Source organism: Dermochelys coriacea, chromosome 10 (genome assembly GCF_009764565.3).
Source record: "Dermochelys coriacea isolate rDerCor1 chromosome 10, rDerCor1.pri.v4, whole genome shotgun sequence".
NCBI lineage: Eukaryota > Metazoa > Chordata > Testudines > Dermochelyidae > Dermochelys > Dermochelys coriacea.
Window position 1 is genome coordinate 47,998,020 of NC_050077.1, and position 16,757 is coordinate 48,014,776.

The 16,757-nt window shown below is 47.7% G+C and overlaps 1 protein-coding gene across 1 annotated transcript; it reads left to right on the forward strand.

The window, feature by feature from the left end:
• Positions 1–10,121: 10,121 nt before the first annotated feature.
• Positions 10,122–13,628, forward strand: LOC119862113 (zona pellucida sperm-binding protein 3-like). The gene is made up of 9 exons (XM_038418140.2): positions 10,122–10,605; positions 11,479–11,597; positions 11,686–11,789; positions 11,863–12,040; positions 12,119–12,239; positions 12,340–12,431; positions 12,529–12,674; positions 12,829–12,957; positions 13,456–13,628. Exons 1-9 carry the CDS (start codon positions 10,192–10,194, stop codon positions 13,584–13,586), a joined length of 1,434 nt encoding a protein of 477 aa, XP_038274068.1. The 5' UTR covers positions 10,122–10,191; the 3' UTR covers positions 13,587–13,628.
• Positions 13,629–16,757: the final 3,129 nt, after the last annotated feature.

Here is a 16,757-nt window from a genome sequence, read left to right on the forward strand (position 1 = left end):
CCCTCATCCCATTTTCCCCACCACCCTGAGGCTCTGCACTCACCACAACCTGCCCCTCCTGCTTCTGTCCCCCCCACCCACGCCCCCCAAGATCCACCCCTGCTGTGCCCTCGCCGCGGTCCCATCCCTGCCTGGCCAGACTGCTTCAGGGCTGCACCTGAGGCCATGTGGGCTGGGGAGAAGGGCCTTGGGAGGAAGCTGCTCTGGATCCAGACAAGTCACTGCTACACCCTCTTGCCAGCCCAGTCCGGAACGGAGTGGCCTTTAGGGGCTGGCGGGCGCACTGAGCCAATCAGCTGTGGCTGGTGCAGGGAGGAGAGTTTGGCTGAGAGCTGCTAATTAAGCAGGCGCATATACCCCCCCTGTGCTTCCCATGATAATACCTCCTGGCCAAGCGTGGTGGACAGAGGGGGAGAAAGTGGTGCTTAATTTGTGCAGGGCTGAGCCCCAGCACCTCTAAGCTTGACAGTTCATAGTCCCAGCTTCTCTGGGCCTGCTGTGTCAGAAATGAAAATAAAAATATTGCTTGCACCCCAGAACCTAACAGGTTGAGCCCTGGTACTTCTTGCACTACAAATTGAGCATTGGGAGAAAGGTCCTCACCATCCACCCCTATAATTACCCCTATTTATTCCTGAATACAGGGAATTAATTGGAGAGCTAGGTAGACCCAGGAATATCTGCAAAGCCCCGTGCTGCTACCTGGAGCATAGAATTATAGGACTGGAAGGGACCTTGAGAGGTCATCTAGTCCAGTCCCCTGCACTTATGGCAGGACTAAGTATTATCTAAACCATCCCTGACAGGCATTTGTCCAACCTGCTCTCAAAAATCTCCAATGGTAGAGATTCCACAACCTCCCTGGGTAATTTATTCCAGTGCTTAACCACCCTGACAGTTAGGAAGTTTTTCCTAATGTCCAACCTAAACCTCCCTTGCTGCAGTTTAAGCCCATTGCATCTTGTCCTATCCTAAGAGGTTAAGAAGAAAATTTTTTCTCCCTTCTCCTAGTAACAACTTTTTATGTACTTGAAAACTGTTATCATGTCCCCTCTCAGTCTTCTTTTCCAGACTAAATAAACCCATTTTTTTCAATCTTCCCTCATAGGTCATGTTTTCTAGACCTTTAAGCATTTTTTTTGTTCTTCACTGGACTTTCTCCAATTTGTCCACATCTTTCCTGAAATGTGGCACCCAGAACTGGACACAATACTCCAGTTGAGGCCTAATCAGCATGAAGTAGAGCGGAAGAATGACTTCTCGTGTCTTAGGTTTCAGAGTAGCAGCCGTGTTAGTCTGTATTCGCAAAAAGAAAAGGAGTACTTGTGGCACCTTAGAGACTAACAAATTTATTAGAGCATAAGCTTTCGTGAGCTACAGCTCACTGGTGAGCTGTAGCTCACGAAAGCTTATGCTCTAATAAATTTGTTAGTCTCTAAGGTGCCACAAGTACTCCTTTTCTTTTCTCGTGTCTTGCTTACAACACTGCTGCTAATACATACCAGAATCATGTTCACTTTTTTTTGCAATAGCAGTACTCCTTCCTAGGCAGTCATTTCCCATTTTGTATGTGGGCAACTGATTGTTCCTTCCTAAGTGGAGTACTTTGCATTTGTCCTTATTGAATTTCATCCTATTTACTTCAGACCATTTCTCCAGTTTGTCCAGATCATTTTGAATTTTAATCCTATCCTCCAAAGCACTGGCAACCCCTCCCAGTTGGTATAGTCCACAAACTTTATAAGTGTACTCTCTATGCCATTATCTAAATCATTGATGAAGACATTGAACAGAACCAGACCCCAAACTGATCCCTGTGGGACCTCACTTGTTATGCCCTTCCAGCATGACTGTGAACCACTGAAAACTACTCTCTGAGAACAGTTTTCCAACCAGTTTTGCACCCACCTTATAGTAGCTCCATCTAGGTTGCATTTCCCTAGTTTGTTTATGAAACGGTCATGCAAGACAGTATCAAAAGCTTTACTAAAATCAAGATATACCATGCCTAGCACTTCCCCCCTATTCACAAGGCTTGTTACCCTGTCAAAGAAAGCTATCAGATTGGTTTGACACAATTTGTTTTTGACAAATCCATGCTGACTGTTACTTATCACCGTATTATCTTCTAAATGTTTGCAAATTGATTGCTTAATTATTTGCTCCATTATCTTTCCGGGTACAGAAGTTAAGCTGACTGGTCTGTAATTCCTCAGGTTGTCCTTATTTCTCTTTTTATAGATTAGCACTATATTTGCCCTTTTCCAGTCTTCTGGAATCTCTCCCATCTTCCATGACTTTTCAAAGATAATCACTAATGGCTCAGATATCTCCTCAGTCAGCTCCTTCTTTCTTATGCAGTTGGATAGTTGGCTCTTGTGCCCTTAATAATGTCTTGTTGAAAAACTGACAACTGTCTTCAATTGCTTTTCTCCTTAGACTTGCTTCCCATGGGATCTTACCTACCAACTCCCTGAGTTTGCTAGTCTGCCTTCTTGAAATCCATTGTCTTTATTTTGCCGTTCGCTTTCCTATCATTCCTTAAAATCATGAACTCTACCATTTCATGATCACTTTCACCCAAGCTGCCTTCTACTTTCAAATTCTCAACCAGTTCCTCACTATTTGTGAAAATCAAATCTAGAACAGCCTCTCCCTTAGTAGCTTTCTCCACCTTCTGAAATAAAAAATTGTCTCCAATACATTCCTAGAACTTGTTGGATAATCTGTGCCCTGCTGTGTTATTTCCCCAACAAATATCTGGGTAGCTGAAGTCCCATCACCACCAAGTCCTGTGCTTCGGATGAGCTTGTTAGTTGTTTTTTCCCCTTTTATCCTTACCCAGAGACTTTCAACAGATTTGTCTCCTGTTTCCATCTCAACTTCTGTCCAAGTGTATACATTTTTAATATATAAGGCAATACCTCCTCCCTTTTTTTCCTGCCTGTCCTTCCTAAGCAAGCTGTACCCTTCTATACCATATTTTATTCTTTCTTGAGATGGGAGATCCAGACCTTATCCTGGCTGTGAAGGGGTTAATGAGAGCTCATGGGCTCAGTCAGCCCTGCCGCTTTATACCTGACAGGTGTCAGGCCAGTGGGGTGGGGGGAGACATTAAAAGAGGAAAAAGCCCAGCTGAGGGGTGGCTCTTTTGTGCTTGCCTCTTAAAGGAAGGCCTGGCTAGGACCACAGGCTGCCTACAGGAAGGCCCGGCAGAGGCTATCCTGAGACTGCTAGATGCCAGAACTCCCCTGGCACCTGGGTCAGTCTCTGTCTGGCCCAAAAGAAACTGAGATGGGATGGTTTGGAATTAGGAGATCCTTGATTGGGTTAGGCTGGCTTTCCTTCTAAAAATTCTCTCCAGGGAAGGGGAAGAAGGGATGTTGGACAAATGAAAGCATCACTGTACATTTCAGATGCTTTGACTGTTTTCCCTTCTTTTTTGTATCTTTAATGAAAGGTTAAAAGGATTTTTAACGGTGTGTTTGCCATGGGATTAAGAGGTCTCTGGATACCAACCCCTAGACCTTGTTTAATGCTGTTTCAGATTGTACAGTGACTGGGTTGTGTTAACACCTTAGGCCAATTTATTCCATCTGAATTAATACAACAGACGTCTTGGGAAGTTCACTCCTGTATCAGATCCCTCTCTAAGAGCCAGATACCAGACCCATAGAAGTCAATGGGTGTCTTTTAATTGGTTACAGTGGCCACTGGATCTGGGCCCTGTAACGTTTTTATTTTCTCACGGGTGTTACAGATGGAGTTTGACTTTTGTGACTCCGTTCAGTGCTCCTTGTTATCAGCACATCAATTCCAGTCTCTTCCTGTAAAGCTCTGCAGTGGATTTCCCAGCATGACAGCATGAGAACCCAAACAAACACTTTGTAGATGGATTGAAAGGCAGTTTAAGCTGCAAGCTCTGGGCCATCCCCACTCATCCAGAACAGGCGAGAGCAGTGGATCACAGACTGGAATGAGCCCCAACAGGATACAACTTGTTGGGAAGATTGGAAAAGAGAGAGAAGAGCGAAGCCAGGTGACAGGCCATGACAATGGACCAGACCCTGGGTTCATGTCAATGCACATAGCTCTATTAAAGTCAGCAGCCCATTGACACCAGCTGAGGATCTGGCCCCCTCTCTCTGTGAGGCTTCAAAGCAGAAATTGTCTCTTGTTCTGAGTCTTACAGAGCCCCGTGTATTAATAACAAGAATATGCTTTACTCCAACCCCTCAGACAGAGACAAACACCTACAAGATCTCTATCATGCATTCCTACAACTACAATACCCACCTGCTGAAGTGAAGAAACAGATTGACAGAGCCAGAAGAGTACCCAGAAGTCACCTACTACTGGACAGGCCCAACAAAGAAAATAACAGAACGCCACTAGCCATCACCTTCAGCCCCCAACTAAAACCTCTCCAACGCATCATCAAGGAACTACAACCTATCCTGAAGGACGACCCATCACTCTCACAGATCTTGGGAGATAGGCCAGTCCTTGCTTACAGACAGCTCCCCAACCTGAAGCAAATACTCACCAGCAACCACACACCACACAACAGAACCACTAACCCAGGAACCTATCCTTGCAACAAAGCCCGTTGCCAACTCTGTCCACATATCTATTCAGAGGACACCATCATAGGGCCTAATCACATCAGCCACACTATCAGAGGCTCATTCTGCCTGCGCATCCACCAATGTGATATATGCCAGCAATGCCCCTCTGCCATGTACATTGGTCAAACTGGACAGTCTCTACGTAAAAGAATAAATGGACACAAATCAGACGTCAAGAATTATAACATTCAAAAACCAGTCAGAGAATACTTCAATCTCTCCGGTCACTCGATTACAGACCTGAGGGTGGCTATCCTTCAACAAAAAAACTTCAAAAACAGACTCCAACGAGAGACTGCTGAATTCGAATTAATTTGCAAACTGGATACAATTAACTTAGGCTTGAATAGAGACTGGGAATGGATGAGTCATTACACAAAGTAAAACTTTCCCCATGTTATTTCTCCCCCCCACCCCACCCCCCACTGTTCCTCAATTGTTCTTGTTAACTGCTGGAAATAGCCTACCTTGCTTGTCACCATGAAAGGTTTTCCTCCTTTCCCCCCCTGCTGCTGGTGATGGCTCATCTTAAGTGATCACTCTCCTTACAGTGTGTATGATAAAATCCATTGTTTCATGTTCTCTGTGTGTGTATATAAATCTCCCCTCTGTATTTTCCACCAAATGCATCCGATGAAGTGAGCTGTAGCTCACGAAAGCTTATACTCAAATAAATTTGTTAGTCTCTAAGGTGCCACAAGTACTCCTTTTCTTTTTGCGAATACAGACTAACACGGCTGCTACTCTGAAAAGAATATGAATAAAACTAGGAAGGACTCTTCCCCCAGGTAAATTGATTGGCACCAGTGCACTTCCACGAGGTACTGGAGTGTGCCCATTGGGTCAGATTTTGCTCTCAGCCTCACCAACACATTTCCCTTGGAGTCTAACCTGTAGTAGCCCTGTCCAAAGAATAATAACCTCTCTGAACATACATCAGAGCCCTCTTCAAAGCCAGTACCATGAGCTGTGTGAGTGACACTACCCTGCAGCTGAAAAGCAGAGACCAGGAGGCCAAACGGGGCCTCTGCAAAGCAAGGAGCTTCTCTCGGTGCCCCAGTCCATAACAAATACAGATACAGCTGAAGAGCTATGACAACCAACTGCTACTCCTATGAAGTCACTGGCAATATACCCGTTGACTGCACTGGGAGCAGCATTACACCAGGAGGGATAAAAGCTGTTAGCACATTCAGGGAGGGATGATGACCCAGAGTTTTCTGTGCTGATTGGAAACAGCTTCTGCCAATACCGAAAGTTGTGCTAGGTGTGAACATGCATGAAACATATATGTGCAGTCGCTTGCCTGCATTTACAGTGACTGGGAATGGAGTTGACTGCTGGTATGAGGGCTAGTTATGGGCCTCTGCATGGGCAATTACCCAATGTGCATATGAAATTGGAATCAATGAGATTCCAGGGGTGACCTAACGGGGGCGATGGGATGAATGGGCTGTTTGTGGAGAATTGGATGGAACTATGCATGATACCGGTGGTCCGTGTATCATGTGGTAAAAAGGGGGGAGATGTGGGAACACGGTGTATCTGTGAGCTAGTTAAGAATATTTATGAGCTAGTCAAGGCCGCGGTGAACCTTTAATGAGCTTTGAGAAAGAGTTACAGGCTGGAATGTGATCCAGGCAAACTGGCAACACCAGACTTTGTTGACAACAGATAGTGGACAGCTGTGCTCCAATCAAGAGGAAGGACGCACGTGCATGGCCCGTGCTGAGGCTGCTCGACCAACGAGATGTCTCCGCTACCGGGTGATGGACTTTGGAGGGGGTTGAAAATATTATGTAAAAGGAGTGTATAAAAGCAATGAGAGAATAACAGATAAACGGCTTTGCTACCAACCATATTGGCTGATGTGCTTTGTCCGGCTCGCATGAAAACCCCAACAAACAGCCCATTCATCCCACAAGCATTCCAGGAGGGAGGGGGAGGTGGAAAGCCACTTCACAGATATTCAAAGAGGGAGAGGAGACAAACTGGGGGAGGGGAAGATGTAACAGACTTTTTGAACATAGTAATGAATCACCAACACCAGCAACAAATGACACCAAGTACAACCATGTCCCAGCAGAGCCATCCTACCCAGAACCCCCAAGGTGGGTTGTTGAACATGCCCAATGCACTGACTACCCAGCAACAGCAGCAACAGAAGCTGAGACTTCAAAGGATCCAAATGGAAAGGGAGAGAATTAGGATGCGCCAGGAGGAGCTCTTGCGACAGGAAGCTGCACTATGCAGACAACTTCCCATGGAATCAGAGACTATGGCCCCAGTTCAGACTGCTGTGAACACACCTGCCATGACACAAGACATGAGGACTATTACAAATAATGGATTTGAACATACAGGTATACGTTGCATACAGATCACTGCTGTTCCTACAATACAACTCCTGGAAAAACCTTTCTGCATCAATTGGCAACCAGCAAATGGCAGTTCACTCTCCCCAGCCAGACCAACCCTGGGTCAGTGCAGTAGTACTAGAGATTTGCTTCAAATCCTGGTGATTGGTAGCCCCCATCTCCAGGTCTCAGATTGCTGCGCTGGAAGCTTTTACCTACCCATACATCTGTCACGCACCCCATCTCTAGCAGCTCCTGAAGCCCAGATTCTTTTGCTGATCAACATGGTTATTAGTGAAAAGCAAATAATGTATAGAGAGCTATTAATTAAACTAACTGAGCTTTACATACCCCAGGAGGGACCTGGATTTCATTCCTAGCCCTGGTCCCTTGCACCATGGCTCAGCAGGGGCAGGGAATGTGTGTTCTCCTGTATGCCACAAGACGCCTGCATTTGATGATCTCTGGCCAGCCGGAGCTGGGAGCACACCTTATTATCACACAGGAGACCTAGCCTCAGCTGCTGGGTCTGGCTCCTGACTCCTTGAGCTTGTAGGACAATTGTATGCTAGAGGCAGCTTGCAGAAGACCCATTCTGAAGTTCTGCCACTGAGGTGAAGAGAGATCTGGGAGTTCCCTGCCTCTGGTGAGTCATTCCCCTCTGGAGTCTCTTAAATCACCCTTGCCAGACAGGAACATAATCCACAAGGTTAATCAAAATACTTCTGCAGAGCAAGTGTTCTGCTGTTGGAATGCACCAGGTTCTAGCCACTCTCAGGCATACTTGGAACATTTCTTGGGAACTGGTGCACCCTGGTTTCCCACTCTAAAGCCTTCACTTACCCCCATCACTCTGCTTCCAATGGCACAGGTCTGAGCAGCGTGTTGTTCAATCAGCCTGCTCAGGAGAGTTTTCAGGAGCAAATGTTTCCAGTGACAGTGGGCACTGGGTAGATGTTTGTTTGCAATGTGGTTACGGTTCTGGCAAAGTGGGAAAACGACTTAATAGATTCCACAATACCTCCCTTTATTCAGTGCCAGTGCACCCCCCTACCCCAGTGCAGAAGGTTGGGGGAAGTCCAGGCTAATGGAGAAAAGGTTCATGGGTGCCCCTTGTCTGTACTTTGGCAGCACATCACTACTGCAGGAGCAGCAGGCTCTTGTCATTACTACACAAGAGGCCAAGGGCCTGATTTGCAGCTCCACTTGGGCCAGAAACAGAGGGGAAGGCAAAGTTGGCTTTCAACCACAGCTGGCCTGCTGTATTTGGGGGCTGGCCTGGCCCTGGTGAAAGTCTGAGCAGCCTGTGCTAAGTTACACTGTATTTCCTGGGACCCCAGCAAGCAGAAAAATAGCCACGGCAGGGTACAGTTCAGCCATACCCCCTCTCTACCCTTGGCTCGCCCTTTCCTGCCACCAGGATGGCCCCTGTAGTCAGGACCAAGATCAGGGCTAGCGTACAGCCATTACCCCAGCTCTGTAGCAGCCAGGGATGCCCCCTCCATGGCAGGTATTGTCAGGGGGTCATTGCCTTCCCCTTTAAAAACTCTTTATGCTGCACACAGGGGAATCTCAGGATTAGAATCAGGCAACAAGAATCAGGGCCTGACTGTCCCCTTGTGTAGTTGCTTATGCCCGTGCCAAGTGGGTGCAAAATGCTACTGTTCTGACAAGGTGCCAGGCAGAGGAGAAGCAGGCCCAGATCCTGCTGTGTGCCCAGATCCTCAAAGGTATTTAGGCATCTAGCTGGGAGTTAGGTGTCTTCAAGAGTCCGGGCCCTTGTCTTTACTGCTGAATGAGAGCCCTGAGTTTGATTCCACACATCAGGACCTCAGGGTGGGGCACAGCTGTGCCCCCAAGAAATGAGCACCAGGATAATGCCTGAGCCCAGAGAGGATGGACCAAGTATGGGGTATGACGGACTAGGGTCAGACCAACCAACAGTGATGTCAAACTGTTTCCCATCCAATGGAGAACACGGGCTATCTCACCACCCAACAGGGAGGGGTGATGGGTGGAGCACTTCTCCACACCCAGCTGCAACACTGGACCCGCTACAATGGCTGTTTTGGTTCCGTTATCTGCCTCATGCCCCAAGGCACACCCTATTTGCTTGGGAGGGTATGAGAGAGACGGATACAAAGGAGAAATCCTGCTGTTAAAGGAAACTCCATTGTCTGGCAGGCAGGGAGCTGGGTGGAGCGCTGGGGCTAGACTGCCCTGGCTTGCAGGCACTGAGCTCCGGGTTCCATGCCTCACGCATCTCACTTCCTCTGGAAAATTTCAGGCCCAGATCCTCAAAGGGATTTAGGGTTCCTCTGAGGATGTGTGGGCCAAGGAGCATTATGAGAGAGGCTGCTTCCAGGAACACAGCACTCTGCTAAACAGTCTGGGTTGTTTGTTTTTTGCTGATGTTCCTTGATCCATCTGCCCATCCAAGTCCTAATTTCCTAATGCTCACATGAGCACACAGTGCATTCAGAGGCATTTTGATTGCCATTGCTTCCCAGGCGACACACAATGGCTGTTCCCGGCAAGACGTCCTTGAGATTCCGGTCCTGGATTCCTCAGGGATCAGCCAAAACACTTCATTCCTGAGCTGCTCTTGTTTCAGTTGTGGGGCTCCTTCTCAGCTTCACCAGGGCTCCGCAGATCTGATGTGCATCACTCCCTTGCTATTCCTGTCCTGGGCCATTTGTGGTGTCTATGCAGTAAGGAGCATTTCTCACCCTGAGACAGCTTTCCAAACAGCACGGAGTCATATTTGCTCAGTTGCACTGTCCGTTATGAGCACAAGGTGAAGACTAAAGCTAATAAATCTTTAAGACTGTGATTTAAACTATTTTGTCAGCAAATCGGTTGGACTTAATGCTTCCCACTCACAGCACAAGATCCATAACATACAAAAATTCCATCTGGAATCCATCATCAGTATCACACACTACATAACTGATAGTTCCCATCAGCATCAAAATCTGTTAGCCATTAATTGGCTGAAACCATGTAGGCAGTTCCCTAAAACACAAATGATAACAACTCCCAGGTGGCATTAATTCCCATTCATTATTTCCCTGCCCCAGGGTCTGGGCTTTGGGTGAGTCTGGGGAATTAATTACCTGAGGCAGCTATGAGCTGGCTTTAGGTCAGGTATAAAGGGCCCAGAGCAGCAGTTTCTCTCCATGCTGGGTTTGCTATAGGCAGGCAGGATGGGGTACAGAAGCAACCTAGGCTTTGTTCTCCTGTGCTGGGTGGTCAGTGGGGTGACCTGCTACAATCCCTGGGATTTCTCTAGGAGTGACTCAGCCATCTGGAGACCAACCCCCAGGGCTGAGCCCCCTCGACGACAAGCCCATGTGTCCTCACTTGCCCAGCACTACCCCTGGGCTCAGGTTGATGCTTCCCAGCTCAGGGCTGTGTCTCCACTGCAGCCTGTCATGGTGCAGTGTGAGGAGACTCAGATGGTGGTCACTGTGCAAAGGGATCTGTTTGGGACAGGGAGAATGATCAAAGCTGCTGACCTGAGTCTTGGCCCAGCTGCCTGCCAGTACACGTCCCTTAATGCTGCAGAGAACACAGTGACTTTTACAGCTGGGCTCCATGAATGTGGCAGCACCTTGCAGGTAAGGCAGCTTCATACAAACCTGGAGCTCCAGTGGGTCAGATAAGTATCCTGATCCCCCTCATCATGCAGGCCCTAGCTAACTTTCTGTAATGCACGGTGCTGTGGGTGGGTGATAGGTGACTCTATGCCCATCTGATATTAACATCTAGGATGCTTAATGACCTGGGTCCATAGCTTCAGTTACTAGTTTCCCCTGGTTGCAGTGCTCAGAGGCAGCTGCTACCAGCTGTCAGAGCTTCCCCTTTGAGTAACATCCTCTCCCTTGAGAGAACAGTGAGCTGAGCTATGCCCCTGCAATAATCTCCTCCACTAAGAGTCCCTATTTCAAGAAGCCACAACAGCTGCCCTGCTCCTAGAGAGAGAGGAGAAACAGCAGAACTGGAGTGGCTAAAGGGCACTAGATGTTGACTGGTTTCAGAGTAGCAGCCGTGTTAGTCTGTATTCGCAAAAAGAAAAGGAGTACTTGTGGCACCTTAGAGACTAACAAATTTATTTGAGCATAAGCTTTCATGAGCTACAGCTCACTTCATCGGTGACCGTCTTCCAGAATGCTTCCTTCCCATAAGGGAAAACAGCATATCCTACATGATGGTTGAACACAGCTAGAAGCAGTAGCTGTGGTGACCACAGCTGTGCAGAATTAGGCCCTAGAGTGCCTATCAGTAGTCCCCAGGCAGTCATTCTGGGGGAGTGAGCTCAAAAAGCTCTAATGGTTCTATTACCTTCCAGCAATGGTTATTCCATGAGTTGTGCATGTGCTGAAAGATGTCCTGTTAATAGGAAACTTCTCTCTAGGTCTTGCTGAACCTAGTACTGTAGTTTTGTATGTCAGTGGTGTGCTGTTAACCCTTCCATGTCTGGTTCTTCCCAGATGACCCCAGACTCCCTGGTTTACAGCACAAGCCTGAACTATAACCCCACCCCTGCCAGCAACCCAGTGATCCTGAGAACCAATCCAGCTGTGATTCCCATTGAGTGTCACTACCCCAGGTGAGTCTGAGCTGCTCAGATCTCCTCCCTCCCCATCAGTCCCTGGTCTGGGATCTGGCTCAGTGACTGAGGTTTGCTCCTTTCCCAGGAAGGACAATGTGAGCAGTAAAGCCATCAAGCCAACATGGGTTCCCTTCAGCTCCACCCTGTCTGCTGAGGAGAGGCTGGATTTCTCCCTGCACCTGATGAATGGTAGGTGGGAGGTCCCTTCAGGGGAGCTGAGCCCTGCCCTGTCTGTCCTGCTCACTGTGAACTTGCCTTGCAGATGACTGGAGTGCTGAGAGACCCTCCAATGGATTCCAGCTGGGGGAGGTCATGCATATCCAAGCTGATGTCAGCACTGGGAACCATGTGGCTCTGAGGCTCTTTGTGGACAGCTGTGTGGCCACCCTGAGCCCAGACAGGGACTCCTCTCCCCGCTATGCTGTCATTGACTTCAATGGGTAAGAGCTGGGAGCCCTTTCTAGTCTAGAATCTCTCAAGTCTGTGGGGATATTACTAAACAGAGTTCTTGTGTGTAGGTGCCTGGTGGATGGGAGATCAGATGACGCCACCTCAGCCTTCATATCCCCCAGGCCCCGGCAGGACACGCTGCAGTTCATGGTGGACGTGTTCAGGTTTGCAGGAGATGCCAGGAACTTGGTGAGCTCCCTGATTTCTGCTCCAAGTCTCTTTCCCCAGGCTAAGCAGCTGTTAGTGTCCCCTGGGATGGTCCTGATCCCTCTTCCCACTTCCCTTCTAGATCTACATCACCTGTCATCTGAAAGTCACTGCAGCTGAGCAAGCCCCAGATCCCTTGAACAAGGCTTGTTCCTTCAACAAAGCAGGCAACATGTGAGTAGACTAGAACCCCATCAGGGGAGTGACTGGGGAAAGGCAGCCTAGAATAGAGAACTCTTCACTGTAGATGACTGTTCCTGTTCTGTTCCAGCTGGTCTCCAGTGGAAGGCACCAGAGACATCTGCAGGTGCTGTGAGACTGGGAACTGTGCATTGCTTGGAGGACAGTCTGGGAGAGGCAGCCCTCTGGACAGATGGCCAGGGAGGCGCTTCCAGAGAGATGTAGCCTCCAGACATGGTAGGCTGTATATTGTACATAGCTAATAGGAGGCTGAGACCAAATAAATGGTTCCCTTAGCCAAACCCACTGTTCTTTGGTTGTCTTCCTCCTAAAATGAGGATAAGGGCAGTAATGTTGATGGGTTCTCTTGTAACTCCTCTCTGCAATACAGGTGACTCCTCAGTGAGGGTAGGAGAGGCTGATGTTGTGGTAGGACCCCTAATCATCCTTGATGCCTACCAAGAATCCAGGCATCTTCTTGTAAAAGATCAAATGGAAACCGGGAAGGTGGCAGCACCAGGTAACGCCTTTGTTATAAGAACCAGCCATGCACCCTGCGAGCATATGTTGTGAATCTTTTGGGGGATGCTTGCCACCTCAAGAGAATCCTGAATAATGGACCTTTCAAGGACAAGTCTTAGTTCTATCCAGCCTGTGGGCAGCAGCTGGAAAGCAAAAGAGCAAACTAAATCCAGGGGCATACCCTCTTAAACACTGCAGAGAAATCTCTAGACTAGCAGCAATGCCCCCCCTGCAGCTCAGCTGACTAGTTGCACAAAAAGGTGTCCTAAAACCCACAACTCTGGAATCCAGATTCCTGTTTACTCCAGCTGGTCTTGACTAAAACACTAGTCCACAGAATCAATATGAAGGATCAGCTCCACAAAACTGAGCAATAGCTGAACAGCACAAACAAGAACTTCCCACTTCATCTGCCACAGCACTCCCTAATCTGTAATGCAGACACCCCCACCAACAAGCTCCAATTCCAGTTCTAACCACTGACTTCTTCCTGTAGGTGCAGAGGAGAATTCTGGGCTGGAGCTGGGACTGACCTTGGTGGCAGCTGCCATAGCTTTGGCCTCTATGATTCTCACAGTCTGGTTCATATACAAAAACCACAGCTGTACCATTGCTGGAACTATGTGACTGGCGCCTTCTGTCTAACATAAAATAAAACTACAAAATGTCTCCTCTGGTCAGTGCTGATTTCCTAATGGGTGAGGGAGCGGTCTTCTGTTCTGTGGGCAAGGGGGAAAGGAGACAAGCTGCTCCATGTACTACCCATCTCCTAGAACCATGGGTTTAGACTGCAAGGGTCATCTAGCCTAACCTCCTACCAAGGTGCAGGAGTTTGAAAACTATGGCCCATGGACTCCTGGGGGTCTGCAGACAGATTCCCAAAGGAATCCACACCTCCATTAAAAATGTAAGGGTCTGCAAATGAGAAGGCTAAAAAAAACCACTGGTCTAAACCATCCGAGACAGATGGCTACAGAGGTGCTGGCTTTCTGAATTGCTGGTGGGTGCTTGCCCCCCTGCTCTGCTCTGCTCCACCCCTTCCCCTGTCCCTGAGCATGCCCCACCCTCACTGCTCCCCAGCACCTCCTGCATGCTGCTGAACAGCTGACCACAGCAGGTGGGAGGCCCTGGAAGGGGAGGAGCTGATCAGCGGGGCCCATTGATAGGCAGGAGATGCTGGAGGGAGAGGCAGGAGTTGATCAGGGGACTGCTGGTGGGTGCTCACTTGCTCTCCCTCCAATGGATGATCCAGCCCTGGAGCATCCAGAGTTGGAGTCTGTGGATAGCTATCCAGCCTCTTTTGAAAACCTCTGAATTTCCACGACCTCCCTAGTCTGTTCCACTGTCATTCTGTTCTTAGTTAGGAATTTTGAGATTTAATTTAAATCTACTTTGCTGTAATTTGAACCCATTGCCTCTTCTCCTGCCCTCTGGCACAAGAGAATTTTTATCCAGCCTTTTTTATGGCAGCCTTTCAAGTATTTGAAGACTGTCATATTTTCCCACCCCTCCCTTAATCTCCTTTTTTTTTTTTTTTTTCCAAACAAAACATACCCAGTTCCTTCAGCCTTTGCTCAATGGCTTGTATTCTATCACTTTGACTTTTTTTTTCTTGCCTCTTGATCCTTTTCAGTTTCTCCACATCCTTTCTATGCAGCTCTGTCCAAAATTGGACACAGTACTCCAGCTTGGGCATAGCCAGCTGTAAGTAGAGTGGTACTTGTATATTATCTGTTAATGCAACCTAAAATTGTGTGTGGGTGTGTTTTTTGTTTCCCTCTTTGGAGGGAAGAGGTGACAGTATTGCCTGGAGTGACTCCTGATGAGGTTGTGATCCACCACAACTCCCTAATTCTTCTCAGCAGTGCTGCTGCCAAGCCAGTTATTCCCCTACTCTCTGTACTTGTACATTTGGTTTGTCTTCCCTAAGTATAGCATCTTAAACTTTTCTTTAGTGAATTTTGTTTTTTGTCTATTGCCTACATCTCCAATTTATCAAGATCCCTCTAAATTTTAGTTCTTATCCTCCAAAGTGTTTACAAGCAGTGCTTAATTTGTGGGGGGACTGAACCCTGGCACCTCTAGGCTTGGCAGTTCAGAGCCCCAGTATCTCTGGGATTGCTGCATTTGGTTATGGAAGTTCAAAAAAAAAAAAAAGCTTTGAGCTCATTACAAGTCATCTTTCATTACAGATTCAGCTCTGTTTACAACCCCAGCTTTGTCTCATCTGCAAATGTGAGCCATAGCCCTACTCCTATTTTCAGCTCCCTAATGTTAAAAAAACACTAGCCCCAGAACAGCGTCCTAAGGAACCCCATGCAAGACCTGACACTCAGATGTCCTTCCATAAATAGTTACTGTTTAGCCATTATGTATCTACCTAATGGTAGTTCTGCTGAGCCTATATTTCTCCAGCTTACTTATGAGTGTCATATAGGACTGTGGCTAAAGTCCAGGTATATTTTTATCTACTGCATTTTCCCCCATCTGTCCAACCAGTTTCCTTGTCAAATAAGGAAATCAAGTTGGTTTGATGTGATTTTGTTCTTGGTAAATCCATGCTGGCTGCTAGTCTTACCCCTTCATCCTCTAACTACATGTTTTATACGTTGGCCTAGTAGCATCCCAGGTATCAAGGTCAGGCTGACTGGTCTGTAGAGTTTCCCCAGCAACTCTTTTTAAAAGAGGAATACTGTTAGCCCTTCAGTTGGCCAGGACCTCTCCTGTCATCCCTGAGTGGACAAATACTCCCTGTGGCTCTGGGGTGAGTAACCTCAGACCCTGCTTGACTAATTTGAATGAATTCAATTTCCTGTGTGTTCTTTACTCAGTCCAATCTGCATTTCTTACCCTAGACAATAAAGTGGAACTTTGCTAGTTATCTGGTCACGTTATTTTTGTGTGTGAAGACTGAAGAAAGGCAGCATTGAGCAGTTCTGCCTTCCTATCTTCTATTATCAGCTCACCACCTCCAATGAGCAGCAGGCCCAGGCCTCTGGTCTTCCTTTGTCTGATATAGTTGTAGAACCCCTTCTTGTCACTAATATTTCTTGCTGGTTTTAACTCAGGGCTTGCCTGACTTTGTCCCTCTGGAGTATTTCAATGAGACTTTTCCCCCCCCCCCCCCTCCTGGGGGCACAGAGGCTGTATGTGGCATTATCTTCATCTATATGAAGAGCTGAACTGCTGGTCATGCCATGTAATGGACAAATATTAAAGGAGACTCCCTCCTCTCTCTCCGAGCTGCTCCCTGCCTGCTGCAAGATCCTAGAGCTCCTTCCCCAGACTCCCCTCCTAGCCACTACTCCCCTTTCAAACAGGGCTGAGTACTGACAACACTCTGTCTATTCACAGCACTCTGAGTTGCGGAAGCAATGCCATCAGGTTAATAATGGCCCAGGCTCATCCCTAGTATGACTGCAGTAGGCAGGCATTTGTAATGAATGTGGCCCTGTGCTCACTGAAACGCCTTGGCTTGTCTGCATGTTGGTCTAGCATAACCTACTTAAACCACCTTCGGCGCTGGAGCCTGATTGGGTTAAAATGCCATTGGTGTAAGAGGTCTGTCCCCAAGTCAGCAAGCTGCTTAACTAGGCACTGCTCATACATCCAGAGAAGAACTCTGCTCTCTGTGCTGACTAAAACTTGCCCTCTACAGGGGCTGATCTTTACTTCTTTAGAAAACTCTTCTGTTACAGTGCCAACCCGCTTCCATTAACATGTTCTTCAGCGACCTGAGCCGGCACTGGCAGAGCTAGTGCATGGGGGAGGAGAGGGAAATGTCACTAGCTGTGATGT